Source organism: Corvus cornix, chromosome 14, assembly GCF_000738735.6.
Source record: "Corvus cornix cornix isolate S_Up_H32 chromosome 14, ASM73873v5, whole genome shotgun sequence".
Taxonomy (NCBI): Eukaryota; Metazoa; Chordata; class Aves; order Passeriformes; family Corvidae; genus Corvus; species Corvus cornix.
The window spans coordinates 4,620,904-4,639,088 of record NC_046344.1 but is presented as its reverse complement, the minus strand read 5'-3'; the positions used below and the strand labels follow the sequence as shown (position 1 = coordinate 4,639,088).

The 18,185-nt window shown below is 40.5% G+C and overlaps 1 protein-coding gene across 1 annotated transcript in view; it reads left to right on the top strand.

Annotated features, from left to right (window-relative positions):
- MAD1L1 (mitotic arrest deficient 1 like 1) overlaps positions 1-18,185 on the top strand; it is a 349,137-nt gene that overhangs the window by 3,822 nt on the left and 327,130 nt on the right. The window contains exons 4-9 of the mRNA XM_010392404.2: positions 670-849; positions 2,105-2,229; positions 2,901-2,982; positions 4,121-4,251; positions 5,404-5,518; positions 6,051-6,112. Coding sequence (XP_010390706.1) covers positions 670-849; positions 2,105-2,229; positions 2,901-2,982; positions 4,121-4,251; positions 5,404-5,518; positions 6,051-6,112 — 695 coding nt within the window. The remainder of the gene's footprint in view (positions 1-669; positions 850-2,104; positions 2,230-2,900; positions 2,983-4,120; positions 4,252-5,403; positions 5,519-6,050; positions 6,113-18,185) is intronic.

Below are 18,185 nucleotides of genomic sequence, written 5' to 3'. Positions count from 1 at the left end.
TTTCCAAGTCATGCAGATAAAGGTTTTAGGAACCTCACATTGCTTTGCATAATCCTTGCTTGCTATGCAAATCCATGTCTCGAGTTGCTTTGATTAGCAAAGCAATTTACTATGCATTTTTTCAATAAGTATTAATCAATTTGTGGTAGGAATAAACTGAAATGGTATATGAAAGGTTGTCAGACTGCAAAAGTATTTACTGTATTAGTTGATAATATTTTCTTTTAAATGGCATGATTTCCAGAAGTTGCAGAGGGAAGTTTGTCTTATTAACCCAACTGTTGAGATCTGAGTTTCTGAAAGTGAATTTGCTGTGCATGGGTCAGCTTTACATTGGAGATGGAATGTTTTCATCTTTGATCTGCTGGAGAGTGTGCAGTGGAGTCTGTGAAGTCTGTATTCTTATAGTCATGTCTTAGTGTAAGAGATTTGGGAGATTTGGTCTCTTAATTTTCCAGCTCCATTTCCCTGGGTAATTCCATTGAGTTGCTGCTCATCAGATTTTTGTCCTTGCTAGGTTAAAGCTGTGGTCTGAGTAACTTTGCTTCATGGTGAAGCAATTACCATTGGTGACCGTGGTAATGAGGGATGAAGACAGAAGAAGGAAAAATGGCTTCACCTTTCTGCTGCTTTCTTCTTATGTCTCTTTGTGTTTTTTCCCTTGGCAAGCGAGAGGCTGACCGTAACCAGGAGCTGCTCACACGCATAAAGCAGTACCAGGAAAGGGAAACAGAGGCTGAAAATAAACTGAAAGAACAAATGGAAATGAACAAATCTTACAAGAAGAGCATGGAGACAATGAGTGAAAAGCTGCAAGAGAAAGAGAGCAAATTAGCCGAAGCTAATGAAGTAAGAACAGAGTAATTTTTAACCCATCTATAGCTTCAGGTGACTTTGCAGTTCTTATGACTTGAAAATGCCCTTTTTGATTAAAAAAGCCCTCAAACAAAATAACTGGAACACCATGTTCATCACCTGGAAATGAATAAACCCTGGTGGTGTGTGTCTTTTCTGTCAAAGTGCAGAGCCAAATCAAGCTGAGACACAAGTGAGCAGGTCAGAAGGAGAAGAGATTTTTTTAGACAAGCTGATATGGAGAAGGAGAAAAAAAGTGTGAGGCAACATAGAGCATCTGGGTTCAGAAGTGTGAAGAAAGGGACAGTGATGGAGGAGATAATATGGGAAAGTGTTCATGGAAGTAGGGAGAACAGTAGAGTGGATGAGACCAGCGTTATGAACAAAGTGTGTCTTCCTGAAGTGTCTTAAGTGCCAGTGCATTCTACTGCAGAATGAATGCTTGGGTAACAGTTTCAGTTTATTTGGATGCCCAGACCGAATGAGGGTTGCTTCTCAACCCTCTGTCTTCTCAGATATCATTATAGTTAAGTTCAGCTATATAATTTGTAACTTTTCTGTTTAATTTGGTTTCCCACACCAGTTGTGGATCAGCAACCACTAAGTGCTTAAGCCCTGCTCCTGCCTAGGTGTTACTGGAAATGTAGCTATGTGATAAAGCAGTTAATCAGATTTAATGTTCCAATTATCAGTGATTAAAACCAGGGAGACAGTGATGGTACATAACAGAAACTAAACCCACCCAAAAGATGTGTGCTGCAGTTCTGTGTCTGTGTTCTTTTATTTCCCTTTCCATCAGTATCAAGATGAGAACCCTACCTGTCTCTCTGTCTAGAAGACACCCTACATCTGTAATGTTTTGAGATATTTCTCTTTTTTCTCTGTTACAGGGAGCTGAGTAATAGCTATTGGAAACAAACCTGTGAGCTTTTCTTTAGAGCTAAAATATTTAGAAAAAGAGTCATCTAACTTTAAAGTTCGATATTTTTCATTCCCGTTTGAGGTCACCCATTTAAGAGATAATGTAAATGACAATTTGGATTGCAAATGAAAGTGAAAAATTATTTTCTCTTGCCTTTGTTTGAGGTAGGTTTGCAGGTCTGATGGTTTGCAAGAGTATGGGATTGTTTCTAAGAGTGTGTTAGTACTTTTTAGTTGGAAATTATTTCTATCACCATCCGTAATATCCAGCTTGAAGAGTCACAGCCTTGTGTGTTTATGCTTTTTTTTTTCCCCCCCATTAATTCAGACAATCACTGTATTAAAAGGGAAAATATCAGAGCTGCAATGGAATATAATGAACCAAGAGATGCAGATGACAAGCCAAGACTCTCAGAAGCAGGAACTGATGGAGCATCTGGATGCTGAAAAAAAGTAAGCAAGGGATGAATGACTGTAGGGAGAAAAAGGCAACAGAACTTCAGTCTTGTGCAGCTGTCATCACTCAGAAAACTTTAAGCAGCGTTTGATTTCTGCTCTTCAAAGGGGTTCTTTGATCTGGGTGTGCAGGTTGTAACTGTTGTTTGAAACCAACTCTGAGGTGCAACTTCAATTGTACCTTGAGGAAAATACCCCACAAACTTGAGCTTTAAATCTCAGTGTTGTTTCTTGTTCCTGTTGGAGAGTTAACAGAAGGCATGTGGGTGGGAAAGGCTGATCTGAACTTTATGGGCTGAACAGAACAAAAATATCAAACCTTAAATCATAGTGGAGGGGTAATTGAAAGTTATGAGTATGCTTTTCCTTGCTTGCTAACTTCAACTCTTCAATTTCAAAGTTGTGAAGTTTTGTTTACTCTGTATAGTTGTTGTCTTCAGAGTTAAAGTGGCTTGATTTTTGTATTTTTCTCAATCTACATCTTTTTATTAAAATGAAGGGATATTTTTGTCTTTAAATTAGAGGGAGATGATACGACTGTGAAACTGAAAGAGAATGTTATATAAGACTAACATTATTAGTGCTGTTTGACTCTGTCAGGAACTTCTGGTTGTTTCTGGTACCTGATTTCTGGGTGCTCAAGTGCCTCTTGTGTCTTCATCTAACAGGAAATGGCAAGAGGCAAGTCAGCAAATCCAGACACTGCAAGCAAGCCAGTCCTTACTGGCAGAATATGAACAGAAGATTAAGGTAAGAAACTTTGTCACCTATGTAAAGCTTTAGACTTTAATTCCTTCAGTGGAAGAACAGAATGCTGCTTTTTAAAAAATTGGCTGTTGCAGAAGTGAAAGGTTAGTTTGTCATATAAGTACCTGAGTTGGTTGCCAGCAAGAGTTGAGCTTGGGTGGACAGCTCTAATCTACAATTAGCTGTAACGTGACACTTTGCCTTTGTTGTATCAATTGATTGAAAACAAACCATGCTTTCTCTATAGAAAGGTGATTTATATCCTTATGCAGTGCTCTGGAGGAATGCTCTTTTTGGTCTTGTGCCACAGCACAAATCTGCTCTGCAAAAGGCTGCTTCTAGAGTGATCTTGTTTCAAATGGTATGTGATGAGCCCAGCAGCTACAGTTATTTCCTGCTTCCCAGAAAATCCTTCCTCTGCAGTTGTGTTGAGGAAGTGCAATTACTTGTAAAGCTTTCAAAACCACACTAACTTAAATGTGAGTATAGAGATGCTTTATGTTCTTCCAAATGAGCATATAGGCTGGTGGGAGTGTATGTTTTTTCTTTGTCTTGTCTTCCTGGCAGAGGTTGACGTGGAGAGTTTGGTTTGAGCAGTGCTGACAGTGGCATTGCCTTGCTGTAAAACCAGCCTGATTGCCAGCAAGAGGAGACTTTCTCCGTTGAAATGAAAGGATGGAAAACAGGATATGTCTGCAACACAGCCCTAAATAATTTGGTTTTTTAGTGGAAAAAAACCCCCAACATATACTATAATGTTAAAATGCAGATTTGTGTTTCTTTCTGTATCTAATGCTTGCAGGCCATTCAAATGCCTCTCTGCTCTTCATTGATGGAGGGATAGAGGACAGGAAAATCACAGATTTGGTTCAGTTGATAGAAGAGATCATTTTAATGAGGAACTGAGGGTTTTTTGTTATGAACTTGGGGTAAGCAGGTGTAGAGAAGAGGCCAGCCCAGGTATGACAAGTGCAACAAGAGTCATCCCTGCTTTGAGCATGGATTGGACCACATGACCTCCTGAGTTCCCTTCCAACTTCATTCAAGTCCTTGATATGAGCTTAAAAAGTACAGTGCAGAAATAGCTCTTACAAATTTCAACTTTCTCATTGCTGTCCTGTTCTCATCCCATGTTTTCCAGGATCTGGAGCAGAAGTTGTCCCAGCAGGAACACGATGCTATAATTGTCAAGAACATGAAGGCAGAACTGGCTCGTTTCCCAAAAATGGAGCGTGAATTGCGGCAGCTCAGGGAGGAAAACGTCTACTTCAGGTGATAAAAGGGTTCACTTGTTGAGGGTTATTTTGTGTTCTTCTGTACCTGCTACAGCTGCACTATCTGCACTTTCACATTCCTCTTTAGGGTTTCCACATGGGAAAGTTCAGAAGCAAGTTAAAGTATTACATATGAATTGAGTAGTGTCGAGGTGGTTACTAGATGGGAGGATGTGACAAGATCTGAGGAATCTTGAACACAAGAGCCTCAGAATGTGCATTGATTGTTCTGGGTGGTGATTCGGTTTGTTAGAAGAAAATTCAGTGTTTAAAGGTAGTGATAAACTCCATGCAGCTTGGGGAAGTAATTTCCTGCAGGGAAAAGAGGCAGCTGAATGTTTCTTTAATAACTGGTTTTGCTTAGCTTTTGTTACCACTATTTTAAAGGCCTTTTGTTCCAGAATAGTGTTTAGAAAATGTTTTGTTTAAATTTCTGAAGCAGTCTTATACAGCCCTTGGTAGAGTAGGCTTTCTGAATTTCCAAAGTGGCAATCAATTTGGAAAGTTAAATTCAATGTAATGTGAAAGAACTTGCCTTAAAGCTCTTTCTTTGTTGTTCTCTGTTGTTGTTTTTTTAAAAAAAATTATTACAATGAGTCATCTTGCCAGACTTTTTTTTTCTAAAATTAAGTTATTTTCCTAGATTTTGGTCTTGTAATTATTTAATTATAATTTTAAATTGTTTATCTTGGAATTTTTTCTCATGCTTGTTTTTTGTGCACAGAAATATATGCACAGATTAAAGGTCATTTGTTTTTGTACAGTTTTATCTCACCTTGTACACCTCTATTGAAGTAAAACCAAGCAGTGCTCCAAAGCCCGGGTCTGTACTGCTTGCTGTGTTCCAGCCAGCCAGAACAGCAGAGTTTGGAGTCTTTTGTTACCCCTGTTTTGACAAATAGTAAAGCAGACACAAAGCTTCAGCTTGTTTGGACATAATTAGGATGGTACTTAAAGTAGAAAAAAAAATAATTTCAATAAAACTTTATTTTTTTTTTTTTGTAGCAGTGGCTTTGCAGTGAAGGTTATAGAATCGAATCAGTTGAATGTTCAATGTCATGATTCCTTTGGGATTCCTGTATATCTGGAAGTTTGTGAAGGGGAATTGAGTTGCATGAATTTTTAGTAATTGTCTGTCTCTTCACCCCAGGGAAATGAAAGAAAACAATGGTTTGCTTAAAGAGGAAGTGGAAGGTCTCCAAAGAAAACTGGAACGCTATGAGAAAGTCCAAGCACAGCTAGTGACTGTGGAATTGGAAAATGAGGTGAGGAGCTGGGAACATCTGGTGGATGAGCAGAACAGGAGTTTCCTTTATTGCCTGTCCTGGCTTTTAGGCTCTTCCTGTATTGTGCTACTTAAGATCCGATAGCTCTTTTAATTAATGGGCTCGAACCAGGCATTCCCAAACTGGAAAGTCAGCATGAGGGGAGTTATGGCAAGGAAGGTGTAAAAGGCAAAAGGATATCTACTGTTCAGCTGGAGATTTTGTGTAAAGAATAATCTCATCATAGTGTCTATTTTAGCCTTGATGTTTCTCTTTTACCTTTCTTTTGCTGGAAAGGCTTTTTTTGGCATCAAGCTCTGTCCAGACGTGGTGGTGTCAAAGAGGTGTGTGGTAAGAACTTTGATACCCAGGGCTGGACAATGACAAGCCGAAAGTGCTGGATAAGGTCAGGAAATCCACAGGAGGAGAAGGAATGACACTGACTTTGAATGGAAGATTGTGAGAAAGCTCTGGAAAGTGAGCTGTCAGAACGTTTGTCTGTGCCTAACTCTACTTTTAATCTTTACTGTAGAAGCTTCTGGGAAAATTACAAAGCTGGGAGAAACTGGACCAGAGCACTGGCTTAAATATCAGGTATGTGCTCACAGCTCTGGAGGGAAGTAAGACTTCTAAACCCCTTCCTCTAAATCTTCTGACTGATCTCTTAAGTGTGTTGGTCATGCTTTCTTGCTATCCCTTCTTCATGTGGAAACTCTTCTAGTACATTTTATTATATATGAGAAGAAAAGAAGATGCTTTAAAAAATGTGTAACTTTGGGAACTAACAAATGTTTTTCACCAAATCAGCTTGACCAGTGTCTCTAAAGCCAGGGTTCAGTTTTGAATTCTTGAAACTTCTTGTTTCAGCTTCTTGTGTATAGCTCCCTTTTTTTTTTTTTTTTTTTTTTGGTTAGGGATTCTGCTTGCTTAGTAAGTGAATTTCTAAGCATTTTAGATGTCCGGAGAAGAGAACGTGTGCTACTTGTGGCAAACTGTTGTAACATATTTCCTTTGAAATATGGTCATCAAAACGAGCTTCTAGATCATGTTGTGACTTTCCTTCCCTAAAAGCAGCTGAAGAAATGGTGTTATTTTAGTTACTTTGTCAAACCCCCCACCCCCAGTTGTGTTTTGTAACACCAGCTGGTCTGTGTGCTGGTATTTGACAGCTCCTCCTGACATCTGGAGCAGTGAACCAGATTTTTTAAGGCCCCTGTGTTTGTGGTATAAAAAGGAGCTGGAAATAGTGCAATTTCTGATCATTTTCTTCTGCTGCAGAAGGTGTTCTGTATATATGAATCTTTTGTGTGCCATGTTTTAACATTGCTTTATTTTCTCTAAATACTTACAATGTTATTACACTGAAAAGGAGATGCTTCTTTGTAAGTAACTGTTTGATATGAGCACTGATCACCTTTCACACTGGGTCAAAGCTGAAACATGTACTGCAGAACCTCATCTTGCCAGTTGTTTCTTCATTCCTTTCATTCCACATACCCAGCCACAGAGCTGTGTCTGCACACTGCTGGGATTGTTTGGAAGCAGGAATGTTTGGATATGTACATATGATTTGGAGACATCACTGTTTCATGTAAAAGATACTTGTGTTCCAACTTGGGGAAGCCCCCTTATTTTTCTCAGTGTTTTCTGTTTAATGAGGATAATGAACCTTTTCCAGAGGCATGCCAGTAGGTAGCATGCTTGAGGTTCTCTCCTGCATCTGTTGAGGATCCATGCATTTAGATGAAGATGGAATTATGCTAAGTCTTCTGTGGTAAGGTATGGACAGAAATTGTAGGAATCCTTTTTGCAAAACCTTTTGGAGTAAAAGCTTTCTACTTACCTCAAGCTGTTAAAGGTTTAACGAGGTAATTTCACAGTGGGAGAGAAATGGAACCAAGTGATTCTGCCTGTTGAAGTCTAATAACTCCTTCATTTAAAATCAGAATATTCACTGTGAAGTGCTAGTTTTGTGATTGGGCCATATTGTTTAGTGCTATTAATGGCACCTTCTCCTACAGAAAGGGAAATTGCTTTTGAGAAAGATCATCTTTTCATGCAATTGAGGCAAGTGGGACTGGATGATTTTCCCTTCCCCCTCCTCCCCCCCTCCCCCATTGTTCTTTTTTTTTCTTGCTCAGACTTCTTACAGTATGAATTACATTAATTTTTGATCAGGATGATGAAGATGATGAGAGATCATTGTCCTGGTTGGATCCTGGAGAATGCTGTTGGTGAAAGTTTGAGAAGAGTTAATTGCCCATCTCATAGCAGAAAAGAAACAGGAACAAGTTGGCTGATTGTCCCAAAGAGCCAGAGCAATGTTCTGTTTGCTAATAACTAGATAAGAAAGGGAAAAGGGAATAAATTAGGATTTCTCATCTTTTCTTATCAGGTTCTTCATTGCTACAGAGGATGTAAGGGAAGTGCATGCAGTATGTGGTGTTTTAGGAGAGGATGATTTTTCATTTCCTCCAGCACTTCCACAGGGCTTGTTCAGTGTCTGCTCTCAGTGGTTTCTGTTCACTGATTGCCTGCTCCCAGCAGGCTTTTTGTCAGATTGGCTTATGATCAGCCCTTGCAGTGTAATTTTATGTAATAATACTTGGGAAGGAGGTGCAGCTTTCAGGAGTGTAGTGGTAATCCTACTGTTTTTAGTACTGGTCTCTTTTTGGTGACAATGGAAGAGTGTTTATAATGCTTCACCTTGTGGGGGGAAGACAAGTTCATTAACAGTTGACTCTGGCTAATCTTGTGTTTCCTAGTTCTGGATTCCACTTGTAAGCTCCTGGGCTTTTTTCTCTTTCATAAACAGTGGAAATAAAGACAGCTGTAGCTCTATAGCAAAACATCCCTGTGCTGCACAGTAGCCAGATAATAAAACAGGACTCATCATATGTGTTATATATGGTTCATGTGTACACATTATAAATCTGTGTCATCTTTCTTGTGTTCAACTTTATGTCCTTTGGATTTCTTGACTTCTTACTGCCTACTTTGCAGTATAGTTGGATCTGATTTTTATTGTGGATGTAGGTCTTTTTTGTGTGTTACTGTTATGCTGCCAGGGGTTTTCATACATTTGCCATGTGTTGTTCTGGTTTGGTATTTCTGCTGTAGAGTTGGTTTCAGCTGGAAAAGGAAAAATGCACAAAATGTTAAAATTCTTGCTCTGTGAGTAGAAAGTCTTATTTATTTTGGAGTGCACTGTCCTATAGAAGGATATTTATACACGGCTTTTTTAGGACTGTTATTAGGAAAGGGCTGTGTTGAGAAAACAAGCTTCTTGTACTCCTTCTCTCCAGGATGTGCTGATGTAGTTTGTATTTCTTCAAAACCCAGTATTTGAGTAATTGAGTTGTTGACCATCTTCACTGACAAACCATGTTAATCATGACACACTCGGTTGTATTTTCAGCACTGGACTTTTAGCTTAGAGATATTTTCCAGGCAGTTCCTCGACTGCCATTAAACAGTTAATATATTTTAACAGAAGAATACTTGGGGGAGATTTTGGGTGACAGCGGCGGCTTTGTTGGGGTGCCAAAGCACAGAACTGCCACGAGATGGCGCCCGTTCTCCTGCAGCGGGAGGAGCGGGATCGCTCCAGCCTGGGGTTCAGCCCGGTGTGCATCCATCAGCCTTGGGAAGGGACAGCTGCTCCCAGGAAAACTCGTAATTCCTGCCGGCAGAACTTCTAAACCCTCTTTAATGCTGCCTTCATGCAGTCATCGTCTCCTTGCCCAGTACTCAGGGCTGTAACTTGCTAGGAAAATGGTTTATGCAGATTTCTCTAATGGAATATGAAACAGTGTTTTTCTAACTGACTTTGTAAACTTCATGTTTATGCCATGTCTTCTTCATTTTGTCTTGTTTAATAGGAGTTCTTCACAGAGTGATTCTTTTCTCCCCACCCCAAGCTGTAGAATTGCATTCTCAGAGCAGCACTGTTATTGTTCTGACTTTCCCTTCCACAGCTGTAGAAGATGCCCAAATAAAAAATGAAGGTTCTTGTTCTGTGAGCTATTAATCTAAATAAGCCTGTTTTGCTGCTGTTTGTCTGTGTTTGGTTGATATTGTTTTTGTCCTCTAATGAATTAGGCAAGTGATTTGCTCTCCATAAATAGATATACCCTGGAGTACTGAGTGATGCAAAAAGATGTGCATCAGGTGTTTGTTAAAGCTGAGGCAGTAATTCAGATACTGAAGGTACCGATAGCCATTGATAGCAGCTGACAAGGTTTATTGCTAAATTTGTCTTTGTGTTATTCCGTAAGTGGCAGAAGATTGCAGGTTTTGAAAGGTCAAAGTTTGGCTGAAGAGTTATACGATTGGGTGAACACTGCCAGGTGAGCCACAAACAACAGCTTCAGAGGAGTTTTAGTCCAACCTTTTTTTCTTTTTTGAGATAATAAATAGTAAAGTATAATACAGGGTTTGTTTTTGTTTGTTATTTTGCTTGGTGGTTTTTTTAATGGAAGTAATGAGTATAAAGTTTTTACAAATTCACCTGCTGGGCTCAAAGATCTTTGTATACACAGCAGAATTATTTTATATTGGTGATCAAATATATTGATCATGGCCTATTTAAGTTAGAATTTCTTTTTTGGAGCACTGTTTTCTGTTGTCAGCTCAGGCTTGGTGTTTATGTGGGGGGAAAAAAGAAAAGATTTTGTTCATGCAATTTTCCAGAATTATTTCAGTTTTTTCCATCAGGGGCACGGTGGGGATGTCTGCTGTCTTTTTCTGAAGGGCCATGGAATACAGCGTGGAGATTAGAGGTGAGGCTGATGTGTCAGAGAGAAGAGAAGTGAGCTTGGACTCTTGTGCAGAGCTTGGAGGCTCCGCTCGTGGGCTTGGATGTTTTGAGTCGCGTCCCTCTGTGGTTCTGGTGTAAGGCAGGTCTTGGCCCTGGTGCCGATGACATGAGGCTGACCCAGAGACACCCTGGGGTTCACTGGAGTCTGGGTTTTGGGAGTGCCTGCAGAGCCCTTCAGGGTGAATGCAGGTGGCTGCAGCACCGAGATCTCCTGGAGCTGCCGTGGCTGCTTGGGGAGCTCGCCGGCCAGGCCAGGCCTGCCAAGGGAAGTACACATTTGGCAGGAATTTGGGCCAATGCTGAGAGACCATTTTCCCTTGGTGGAGCTGCCAGCTGCAGACAGCAGGCACTGATCTGCTGACCTGTCACCTCGAGCCCAAGAAGCGAACCTGGTAATGCTGACCTGGTTTTCTTTCTGAAACATCTGTGGGCTGGCTGGCTGACAAATCTTGGGGACTAACTTCCTGCAATGTCTGAGACCAATTAAGAAGAGGAGATAGTGTGAATGTGTATGCATTTCCTCTCTAAGAAAGGGTTTAATTAAGTGGCAGGCATCTCTATTCGGTACAGTGGTTTGCACAGTTGTAATTCGTAATTACCCAGGTGCTACACTCAGTACGGGAAGTCCTTCTATGCACATTCTGCTTTTGGAGCTGGGGGAAGGGAGGAGAGAGGGAGGGAAAGGGGAATCGGATTTCTTGATTCTGCATTTAGTGGTGGATTAGTGCTCTTTTTTTTCAGTGAATAGAAGAAAAAGGAGAATATTGGTGTTCTCTACTTTCCTTTTTGAATCTTGATTAACTATGCTTAGCTACTGTGCACTCTCTTCCATCCAAGGCATTGAATATCTGTGCAGTAGTGAATGAAGCTCATAATCTTTTCCTTTCTCACAAGGTAGTAATTTGTCTTTCTCTGAATGTCCATTATGAGTAAGTGGTTACTGGTTTAAAAAAAAATCTGTTGACAGATATACAAAGTAGTACATGTCGAAATAATTTGAATTACTCATGTTACTCTGGATACTTAATTAACTGCAACCAATCAAGCCAAGACTGGGGGTTATTGTTGCTGGTTCCAGTAATGCTGTAATTCTGGCGTGATCATTCCATAGTGGAGCAAATATTTTTATGGGATAGCCTATTGTAGCCCTGTGGTCTATTGTCACCAAGCAAGAAATCAGTCTAATTAAAAGCATTTGGTGCTGGCTGCCCTCTGTAACTGTACCACTGACCTGAACTACAGTGCTAATTTCTCTGTTGGGGAGGGTGAGGAGTTTGGTTTGTGTGGGTTGGCCACTAGTGGCCCCCAGCTTTAGAGCTGTGTCCCTAATTGGTGGAGCAAATTAGGATTAGCACAGTATGAGGATATTGAAGCTTCATGTTCTATGTCTTCAGTTTTTTATAAATAGTTGTAATTTATGATCTGTGAACAGACTGAAATTTGCATGACTGCTGTTTACAAGATTCCCAGTGTAAAACAAACTGTTTCCTCGCAGTGGGAATTCCCAGGGCACCCAGTAGGGAGATAAACACTGTGTAGGGGGAACAAGTAATTAAAAACCACCACAAACAAGCACCAAAAACCAAAACAACAATAAAAAAGCACTGTGCTTGTTAGAGAAACTTCTGTAGTTATGAGGTCTCAGCTTGCCTCATGGTTAGATTATCTGCTGTTGTCCTGTACAGCCACAGTGTACTGCATTTTATTGTTACTTTTTGCCTTCCAATGAAGTTGAAGGTTTGGGAAATGCTGAAGAATTCACTCTCTGTAGAGGGCCAATGTATGCAGGTTGCTAATATTCCCTCAAATCCCTCAGAACAGGGCTTTCTCCTGGCTTTGCAAAGGGATTAATGTCGAGTGAATTTCCCTTGCATCGTTCTGCCAGGACAAGTTAGTCCCAGTTTAGAGAAGCTCTGCCATTCCTGTCTCACCTGGGGCTTCTGACTCCAGTGCCTGTCTCAAAATATTCTGTTCCTACCTGGTGCCTTCTGGTTCTGTGAACTCAGCAGCTGAAAGAGGTGTCCCTGCATAGCAAAAAGCAATCTAGAATAGGAATCAGCAATCCCATTCCTGATCTGTTCCCTCATCAGATCTCCTGTGTTGGTGCATAAATAATTGTACTGTTCCAAAGCAGGGCAGGGGATGTGGCAATGAGCAGCCAGGGTTGGAAGGGATGATGAGGGTAATCATTGTGTTTATATAGAAATAAAGGTTACGTGCTCAGTATTTGTAGGACTTAGCTTGTGTGAAAGATGAAAGCACTGCCTTAGCAGCATTTAACAGCTTCTTGAGGGGGAAGTGCCTGAACAGTTCCAAAGGGCATCTTTGGCTTTAGAGAGTGAGGTACAGGTTTAAAGAGAAAACTATTTGTGGTTGTCTTACACTAATTGTGTGTGTGCTGAAGCCACCAAGTTTTACATAGAGAAGTCCTGGAGGAAGCTGTCACCTGTTGAATGTGACATGCAGCATATGCTGGAGTATTGCTCTAAGCTCTTCTGTTCTTCATTATTCTGCTCTCTTATTTTAAAATGTACATTACTCTTCACTTTCCATGCTGCCTTAGGTTTTAGCTTTCCTTGACAGAACACTTATTGTGCCTGGTGGGGAGAAAATGCTCCTTTATAATCTCAAATTCTGAAGCTCCAGGCTTCAGAGCAGTCAGATGCAGTTTTGGGAGACTTCAGTCCATGTTTGGGTGTTGGGAATAATGCACTTAAATGTAATGCTTGGAACTGTGCTGTCAAATCTGTGCTTTAACCAGAGTTTAGTTTTCTCCCACTCTCATGGGGTTGATCCACTAAGTTTTAATAAAGCAACCACCTTTTATAGATATCTTGAAGTGTCGTAGGTCTGTCTTTTACTGTTCTTCACTGAAATGCTGGGCAAAACTTCCTGCCAGACTTCCCTATCTGATACTAATTTTCTCCAAAGAACACTGGACTTATCTCTGATGTTCAAAAATATTAGTGTTCTTTCTCCTTTGCCATTAGTGCTTTTATTTCCATTTGAATATATCAGAGTAATAAGTCTGGAGGCTAAAGGAGAGATAGGAAGAGTGTAAAATATAAGGGATGAGCACCTGACATTGAGGCAGAGTGAGGCTGTAATGTGTAATCAGATAATCAGAGTGAGAAGTAAGCAAGCTCAGATCAAAAATATATCTGTCCTTGCTTTGCATTTCAAAGCCCTGGGAACAGTTCAAGAGATTGTCTTCCCAGGATCACAGATCTGGCATTCTGGAGACAGAAAAAGCTGTTGAGCAATAGCTCAGCACACTGTCCATCTTCTTTGGTGAAGGATGATTTGAGGAACTTCAGTAGTTTGAGTAAAAGAACTGTGTGGAGAGTAATGACATCAAAGAGAAGATGGACTATTCTTACTTGGGGAGTAAGAACTTTATTTTGGAAGTGAAGATACCAATAGATCATTTTTTAATGAAAATTATCACTTCTTTTTCCATTGCTCTTTTAATCAGAATATAGAGCATTACCCCAGCTTGAATATAGGGTACGTTCCCCAAACCAATAAACTTAAGGCTCTTTTTTTCCTTTAGGAACAGGAGTGGGTTTAGAAATGTGTGCTGGTGTTGTCTGCTCCACAGCAGGTGTTTCATTTGCTGTGGGGGACTCACCAGTCAGACACTTCATTTTGAGTTGCTGCTGTATTTCTTGCCAGTATTGTTTGACACTGTTGGAAAACAGTTGGGTAGAAGTTGCTTGGCTTCTTGCAGCATGTAGTGACCCATGTTATGTGTAAATGGCTTGAACTTCACTGCTCGCTCTGCTGTGAAGGAGAAGCTTTCAAAAATACAGACACTTATAAAGAGCCACTTTGGTTGCATTAAGCAGCCCTGTTTGCCTTAAAGTGAAATTATCATTTAAATAGCAGAGACTAATCAGCAAGGGGATGGTTTGCTCCTGTCAGACAGCTCAAATGCTTATGCTTGATTTTTATTCAGCCTATCATTTGATCATTTCCAAAAACCCAATAACCACTATAATCTCCAGCTCAGTTTTAATTTTACCTTTCCATTTCCATTTTAGCATCCTTCAGTATTTCAGCTCTAAATTTTCTGCTGGGGCTGTTGACGTGCTCTGCCTCCCCTCTCCCTTAGATGTGCAGTTTATTTATTATCTCTCACCCCCAAAGTTTTGCTTTTGCAGGGAAACTTTTAAACAAAAATGCACATCCCATACGTGCATTTTGGGGATGGTTTTGTTTTAGCAGAGTAATGCCTTTTCCAAAACTCTTCTCTAAATGCAGAGGCCTTTTTTGAACAGAAGCAAAACAGAATGCTTCAGTAAGGATTCAAACTCTTGTATGTGCTGCTCCCCTGTACTCCTAGGCATGGCCTTTAGCTACAGGGCAAGGAATCTCCCTTCTTCATTGGATCAAGAATTCCAAGGTGGATTGTGCCAGACTACTGTAACAGCTTTCTTTGTCTAGAGAATTGATTGTCTTATCAAATAAATCACAATAAATCTTACTTCTTTGAACTTCACTGAAACAGGAGCTGCTTGGGAAAGTATAAACCATGGGGGAGAAGATGGAAATTAATAGATGAATTGTAGGATGTATAGGAATTGTTTAAACAGGGATAGATTCAGTGTTGTTGAAAGGAAAATGCAAGGATAAGTAGAATTCCTCAAAGATTAGCCTTAGGATCTGCTTTATTTAGTATTTCTATTAACGGTTTTGGTGCAAAAATTTGGTGTGTGCTGATAAAACTTGGCTAATGATGCCAAGTTCAGAGGATTCATAAATACACAAAAGCTGGATATGCAGAACTGAGTGACCCTAAGGATTAGAGTGCAGAAGTGGGACAAAATTCAATGAAACAAAGCACAATGCTCCATGGAATTGGGAGCTGAATGCAAACTTCTTTTGGAAAATGTAGCACATGCAGTGGAAAGGACCAGAAGGGCCCTGTGCTTGCTACAATGGCTGCTCATTCTCACACAGAGGATGCACCAGGAGAAAAATTGCTGTGGATGTGAAAGTGTTCCAGTACCTCTGTAGATGGCCTGGGAGATGCTTCTTGGAGTTCTGGTCACCCAGTGTGGAGGAAGATAGTGGGGATGCAGAAAGTGACTGCTGGAAGGAGTCTAGGAGCCCACTGAGTGTTGAATGGAACAGCTTCTGGCAGAGTCTGGTGGGAGATGTAATTGCTGCCAGGAAATTCATGGGTAGAAGGGAGGAGAAGGAAGGGGGATCCATACTGGTGAGAAAAAGAACCAGCTATCCTTAAGACTTGCACTGGCATTTAAATCAAATTGCTGTAACTGTGCCATGAATGCAGTTAAAAGGAGGTTGTTACTTTCAGAAAGACTGAAGTTCTGAATTCAGCTTCCAGTGGAGCCAAAAGTATCCAAATTACTGCTCCACAGGGTTATGGAAAAGATGAGTTCATAGCAGCAAAGAACTAGACAGGACCTAAACTCTAATGTTCTGTTCTGTCCCGCCAATCTGTAAACAGGGGAACGGACTCAAGAATGGGAAGAGGGGACAGTAGATTTTAGTTTGGAATTGCAGGCTTTGTTTAATACCAGGGTTCTGAGAACTGGAGGTGGGGAAAGGGGAGCAGGGGTTAGTGAGTAAAAGCAGTCCATGTCCATCTTTCTGCCCAAGCACAACAAAACCTGTGGAGAGGGACATGAAGTGTGAGAGCAGCTGACCTTTGTTCACATTGAGAAATAAGCAGTTTGCTGAAAAATGCACTGAACTATTAAGAAGAGCTTATCTGTCAGTGCTGATAAGACCAAAATATGATTTGTATCGTCTGAGCAGCTTTTCTGAGTGTGTTTGGTGCAGGTTATCTTGATGGTGTTTTGAGAATGACTCACTCCTGGATAGTGCTTAACCTCATCAGTGCCCAGAGCATGGATTCCTGCTTCTGATGGTAGCTGGGAAGGAAGGGGCTGTTTTAATCATCTGTCTTTGGTTTGTCATCAGTGCAGTGAGGAGTTCTGTGCTGGATCAGCCAGGAAAGGTCTGATTTTCAGTTCTAGTTGTACCTAACAGCCGGCATAGCAACGTCAACATGGGGCAGGAAGAAACTGGAAATGTATGAACATTACAGTGCTCCAGTTTCTTAGCATTGTTAAAATGCTGCTGCTCTGACAAGCTTGCTTACATGCCCTGTGATGATATTATGTAAGCTTTGTCCTGAAGCTCCAGTCTTTCCTCCCTCAGGACTGCTTTCCCAGTGAATATTTTTGATGAAAGCTTATCTTTACCTGGGCTGCATTTTCTTTCCTCACAAGCTACTTTATTAAAGGGAATATTCTTGCAAATATACCTTTGTCCATGCATTGCTTGAAGAGAGAAGTATTCATGTGGCAAAAGCACAGCACAATATTTTCAAATATTTCTTAAAGGGCACAGTGAACTTGAAATGTTAGTGAGTTAAAAGATTAATGTGGTAAGTGCCTCAAGGTTCTCTTGAACTCGCTGTGATTATGTAAGTGTTGTTTGTTATTTTAAAATAACTCATAGCATGGAAATTAGCATGGTGGATTGGATTATTTACTCATCCATTTCTGGTCAGTGTCAGTGCTATCTTGGGCTAGATAGAAAAATCCAGAGTAACATGCAAGACCTGAAGCAGATTTTTTTTTTTTTTTTTAGAATGGAAGTTTGTTAACTCTCATCAGTATGAATTTTATATAAGCATAAAGATCTTTAGTTGGTGCCCATCCATCCCTTTTAAAAAGTAAAAACTCTTGCAGATTGGAGCTATTTTGTGTTATGTACATAGAATAAATAGAAAAATGTTTTACTTTCAGCTATAATCTTTCTTTTTTGAAACAATATTCAACAAAGTTGTAAGGTGTTATAGAGCAGTGAGCTTCCTAAATTGTTGCTGTTTATATAAATTATGCCTTTTTCTGTTTGAGACAAAATGAAAAGTGTTTTTTGTCTTAACCTACAAAACCCACAGCCTGAAGTGAGCTGCCTGAATGAGAGCAAACACTGCACCAGGCTGGTAAGAGCACTGAGGCTGGGATAATTGGAAAGATTCCCATTTTGGAAGCAAAGATGTGAGGTGTTGGGGGCTGAGTGGGTCCCTGTGTTTAGTGAACACCCAGAACCAATGTCTGGAGGTTGTTATCAAAGTGTTGACCTGCATACCTGAAATAAGAGCTCAGCTCAAATGCAGCTCCCAGTGGGGTTAGAACGGCTTGTAGGAAGTGAGCAGGCGTGCTCAGCAGAAAGGAGATAAAACATACCAACTCTCCCACTTAGCCAAGGCAGGTAAGAGGTGGAGGTGCGTGGGACCTTCTCTCCCTCCCTGCCACTGATGGAAAATTCTAGGAGTGCATTGGCAAAACTTACTTTTTCAAATAAATGTTCTGCACATATTTTGGTCATCACCTTGCAGCAAAATTTTTTTTTCTAATGAAGTCATGTCCTGCAGAGTGGTGCTCTCGTAAGAGGGCGATACATTTTGAGTCGTGTGGTAGAAACCTCTGCAGCAGCAAAGCTGCTCTCAACTTTTGTTGCCTCTTGCTATAAGCAGGAACAGATCTGCTGCAGAGCCTAGCCTTCCAACATAGGTAGAGTTTTGGCTTTTCTAGAACAGTATAGATTGAGATTTCGAGCATCTCTTCTCTGCTTTGTTAGTACCACTTGGATTCAGTCCTTACTCTCTCCCTTTCTCTGCATTATTCTCAACTCTCTTGTCAGCAGAGTTAACAGTTTCTATGTCTCTGCAGGGAGTAATGGGCAGCTATTGCAAGAACCAGTTTCTGGCACAAGTTGTTCTTGTTGTAATTGCTTTTGAATTCTTATTACTTGTTTAAACTGTCTTCCAGAGATACTCTGATATGAACAGTGTAGTAAAAGGGA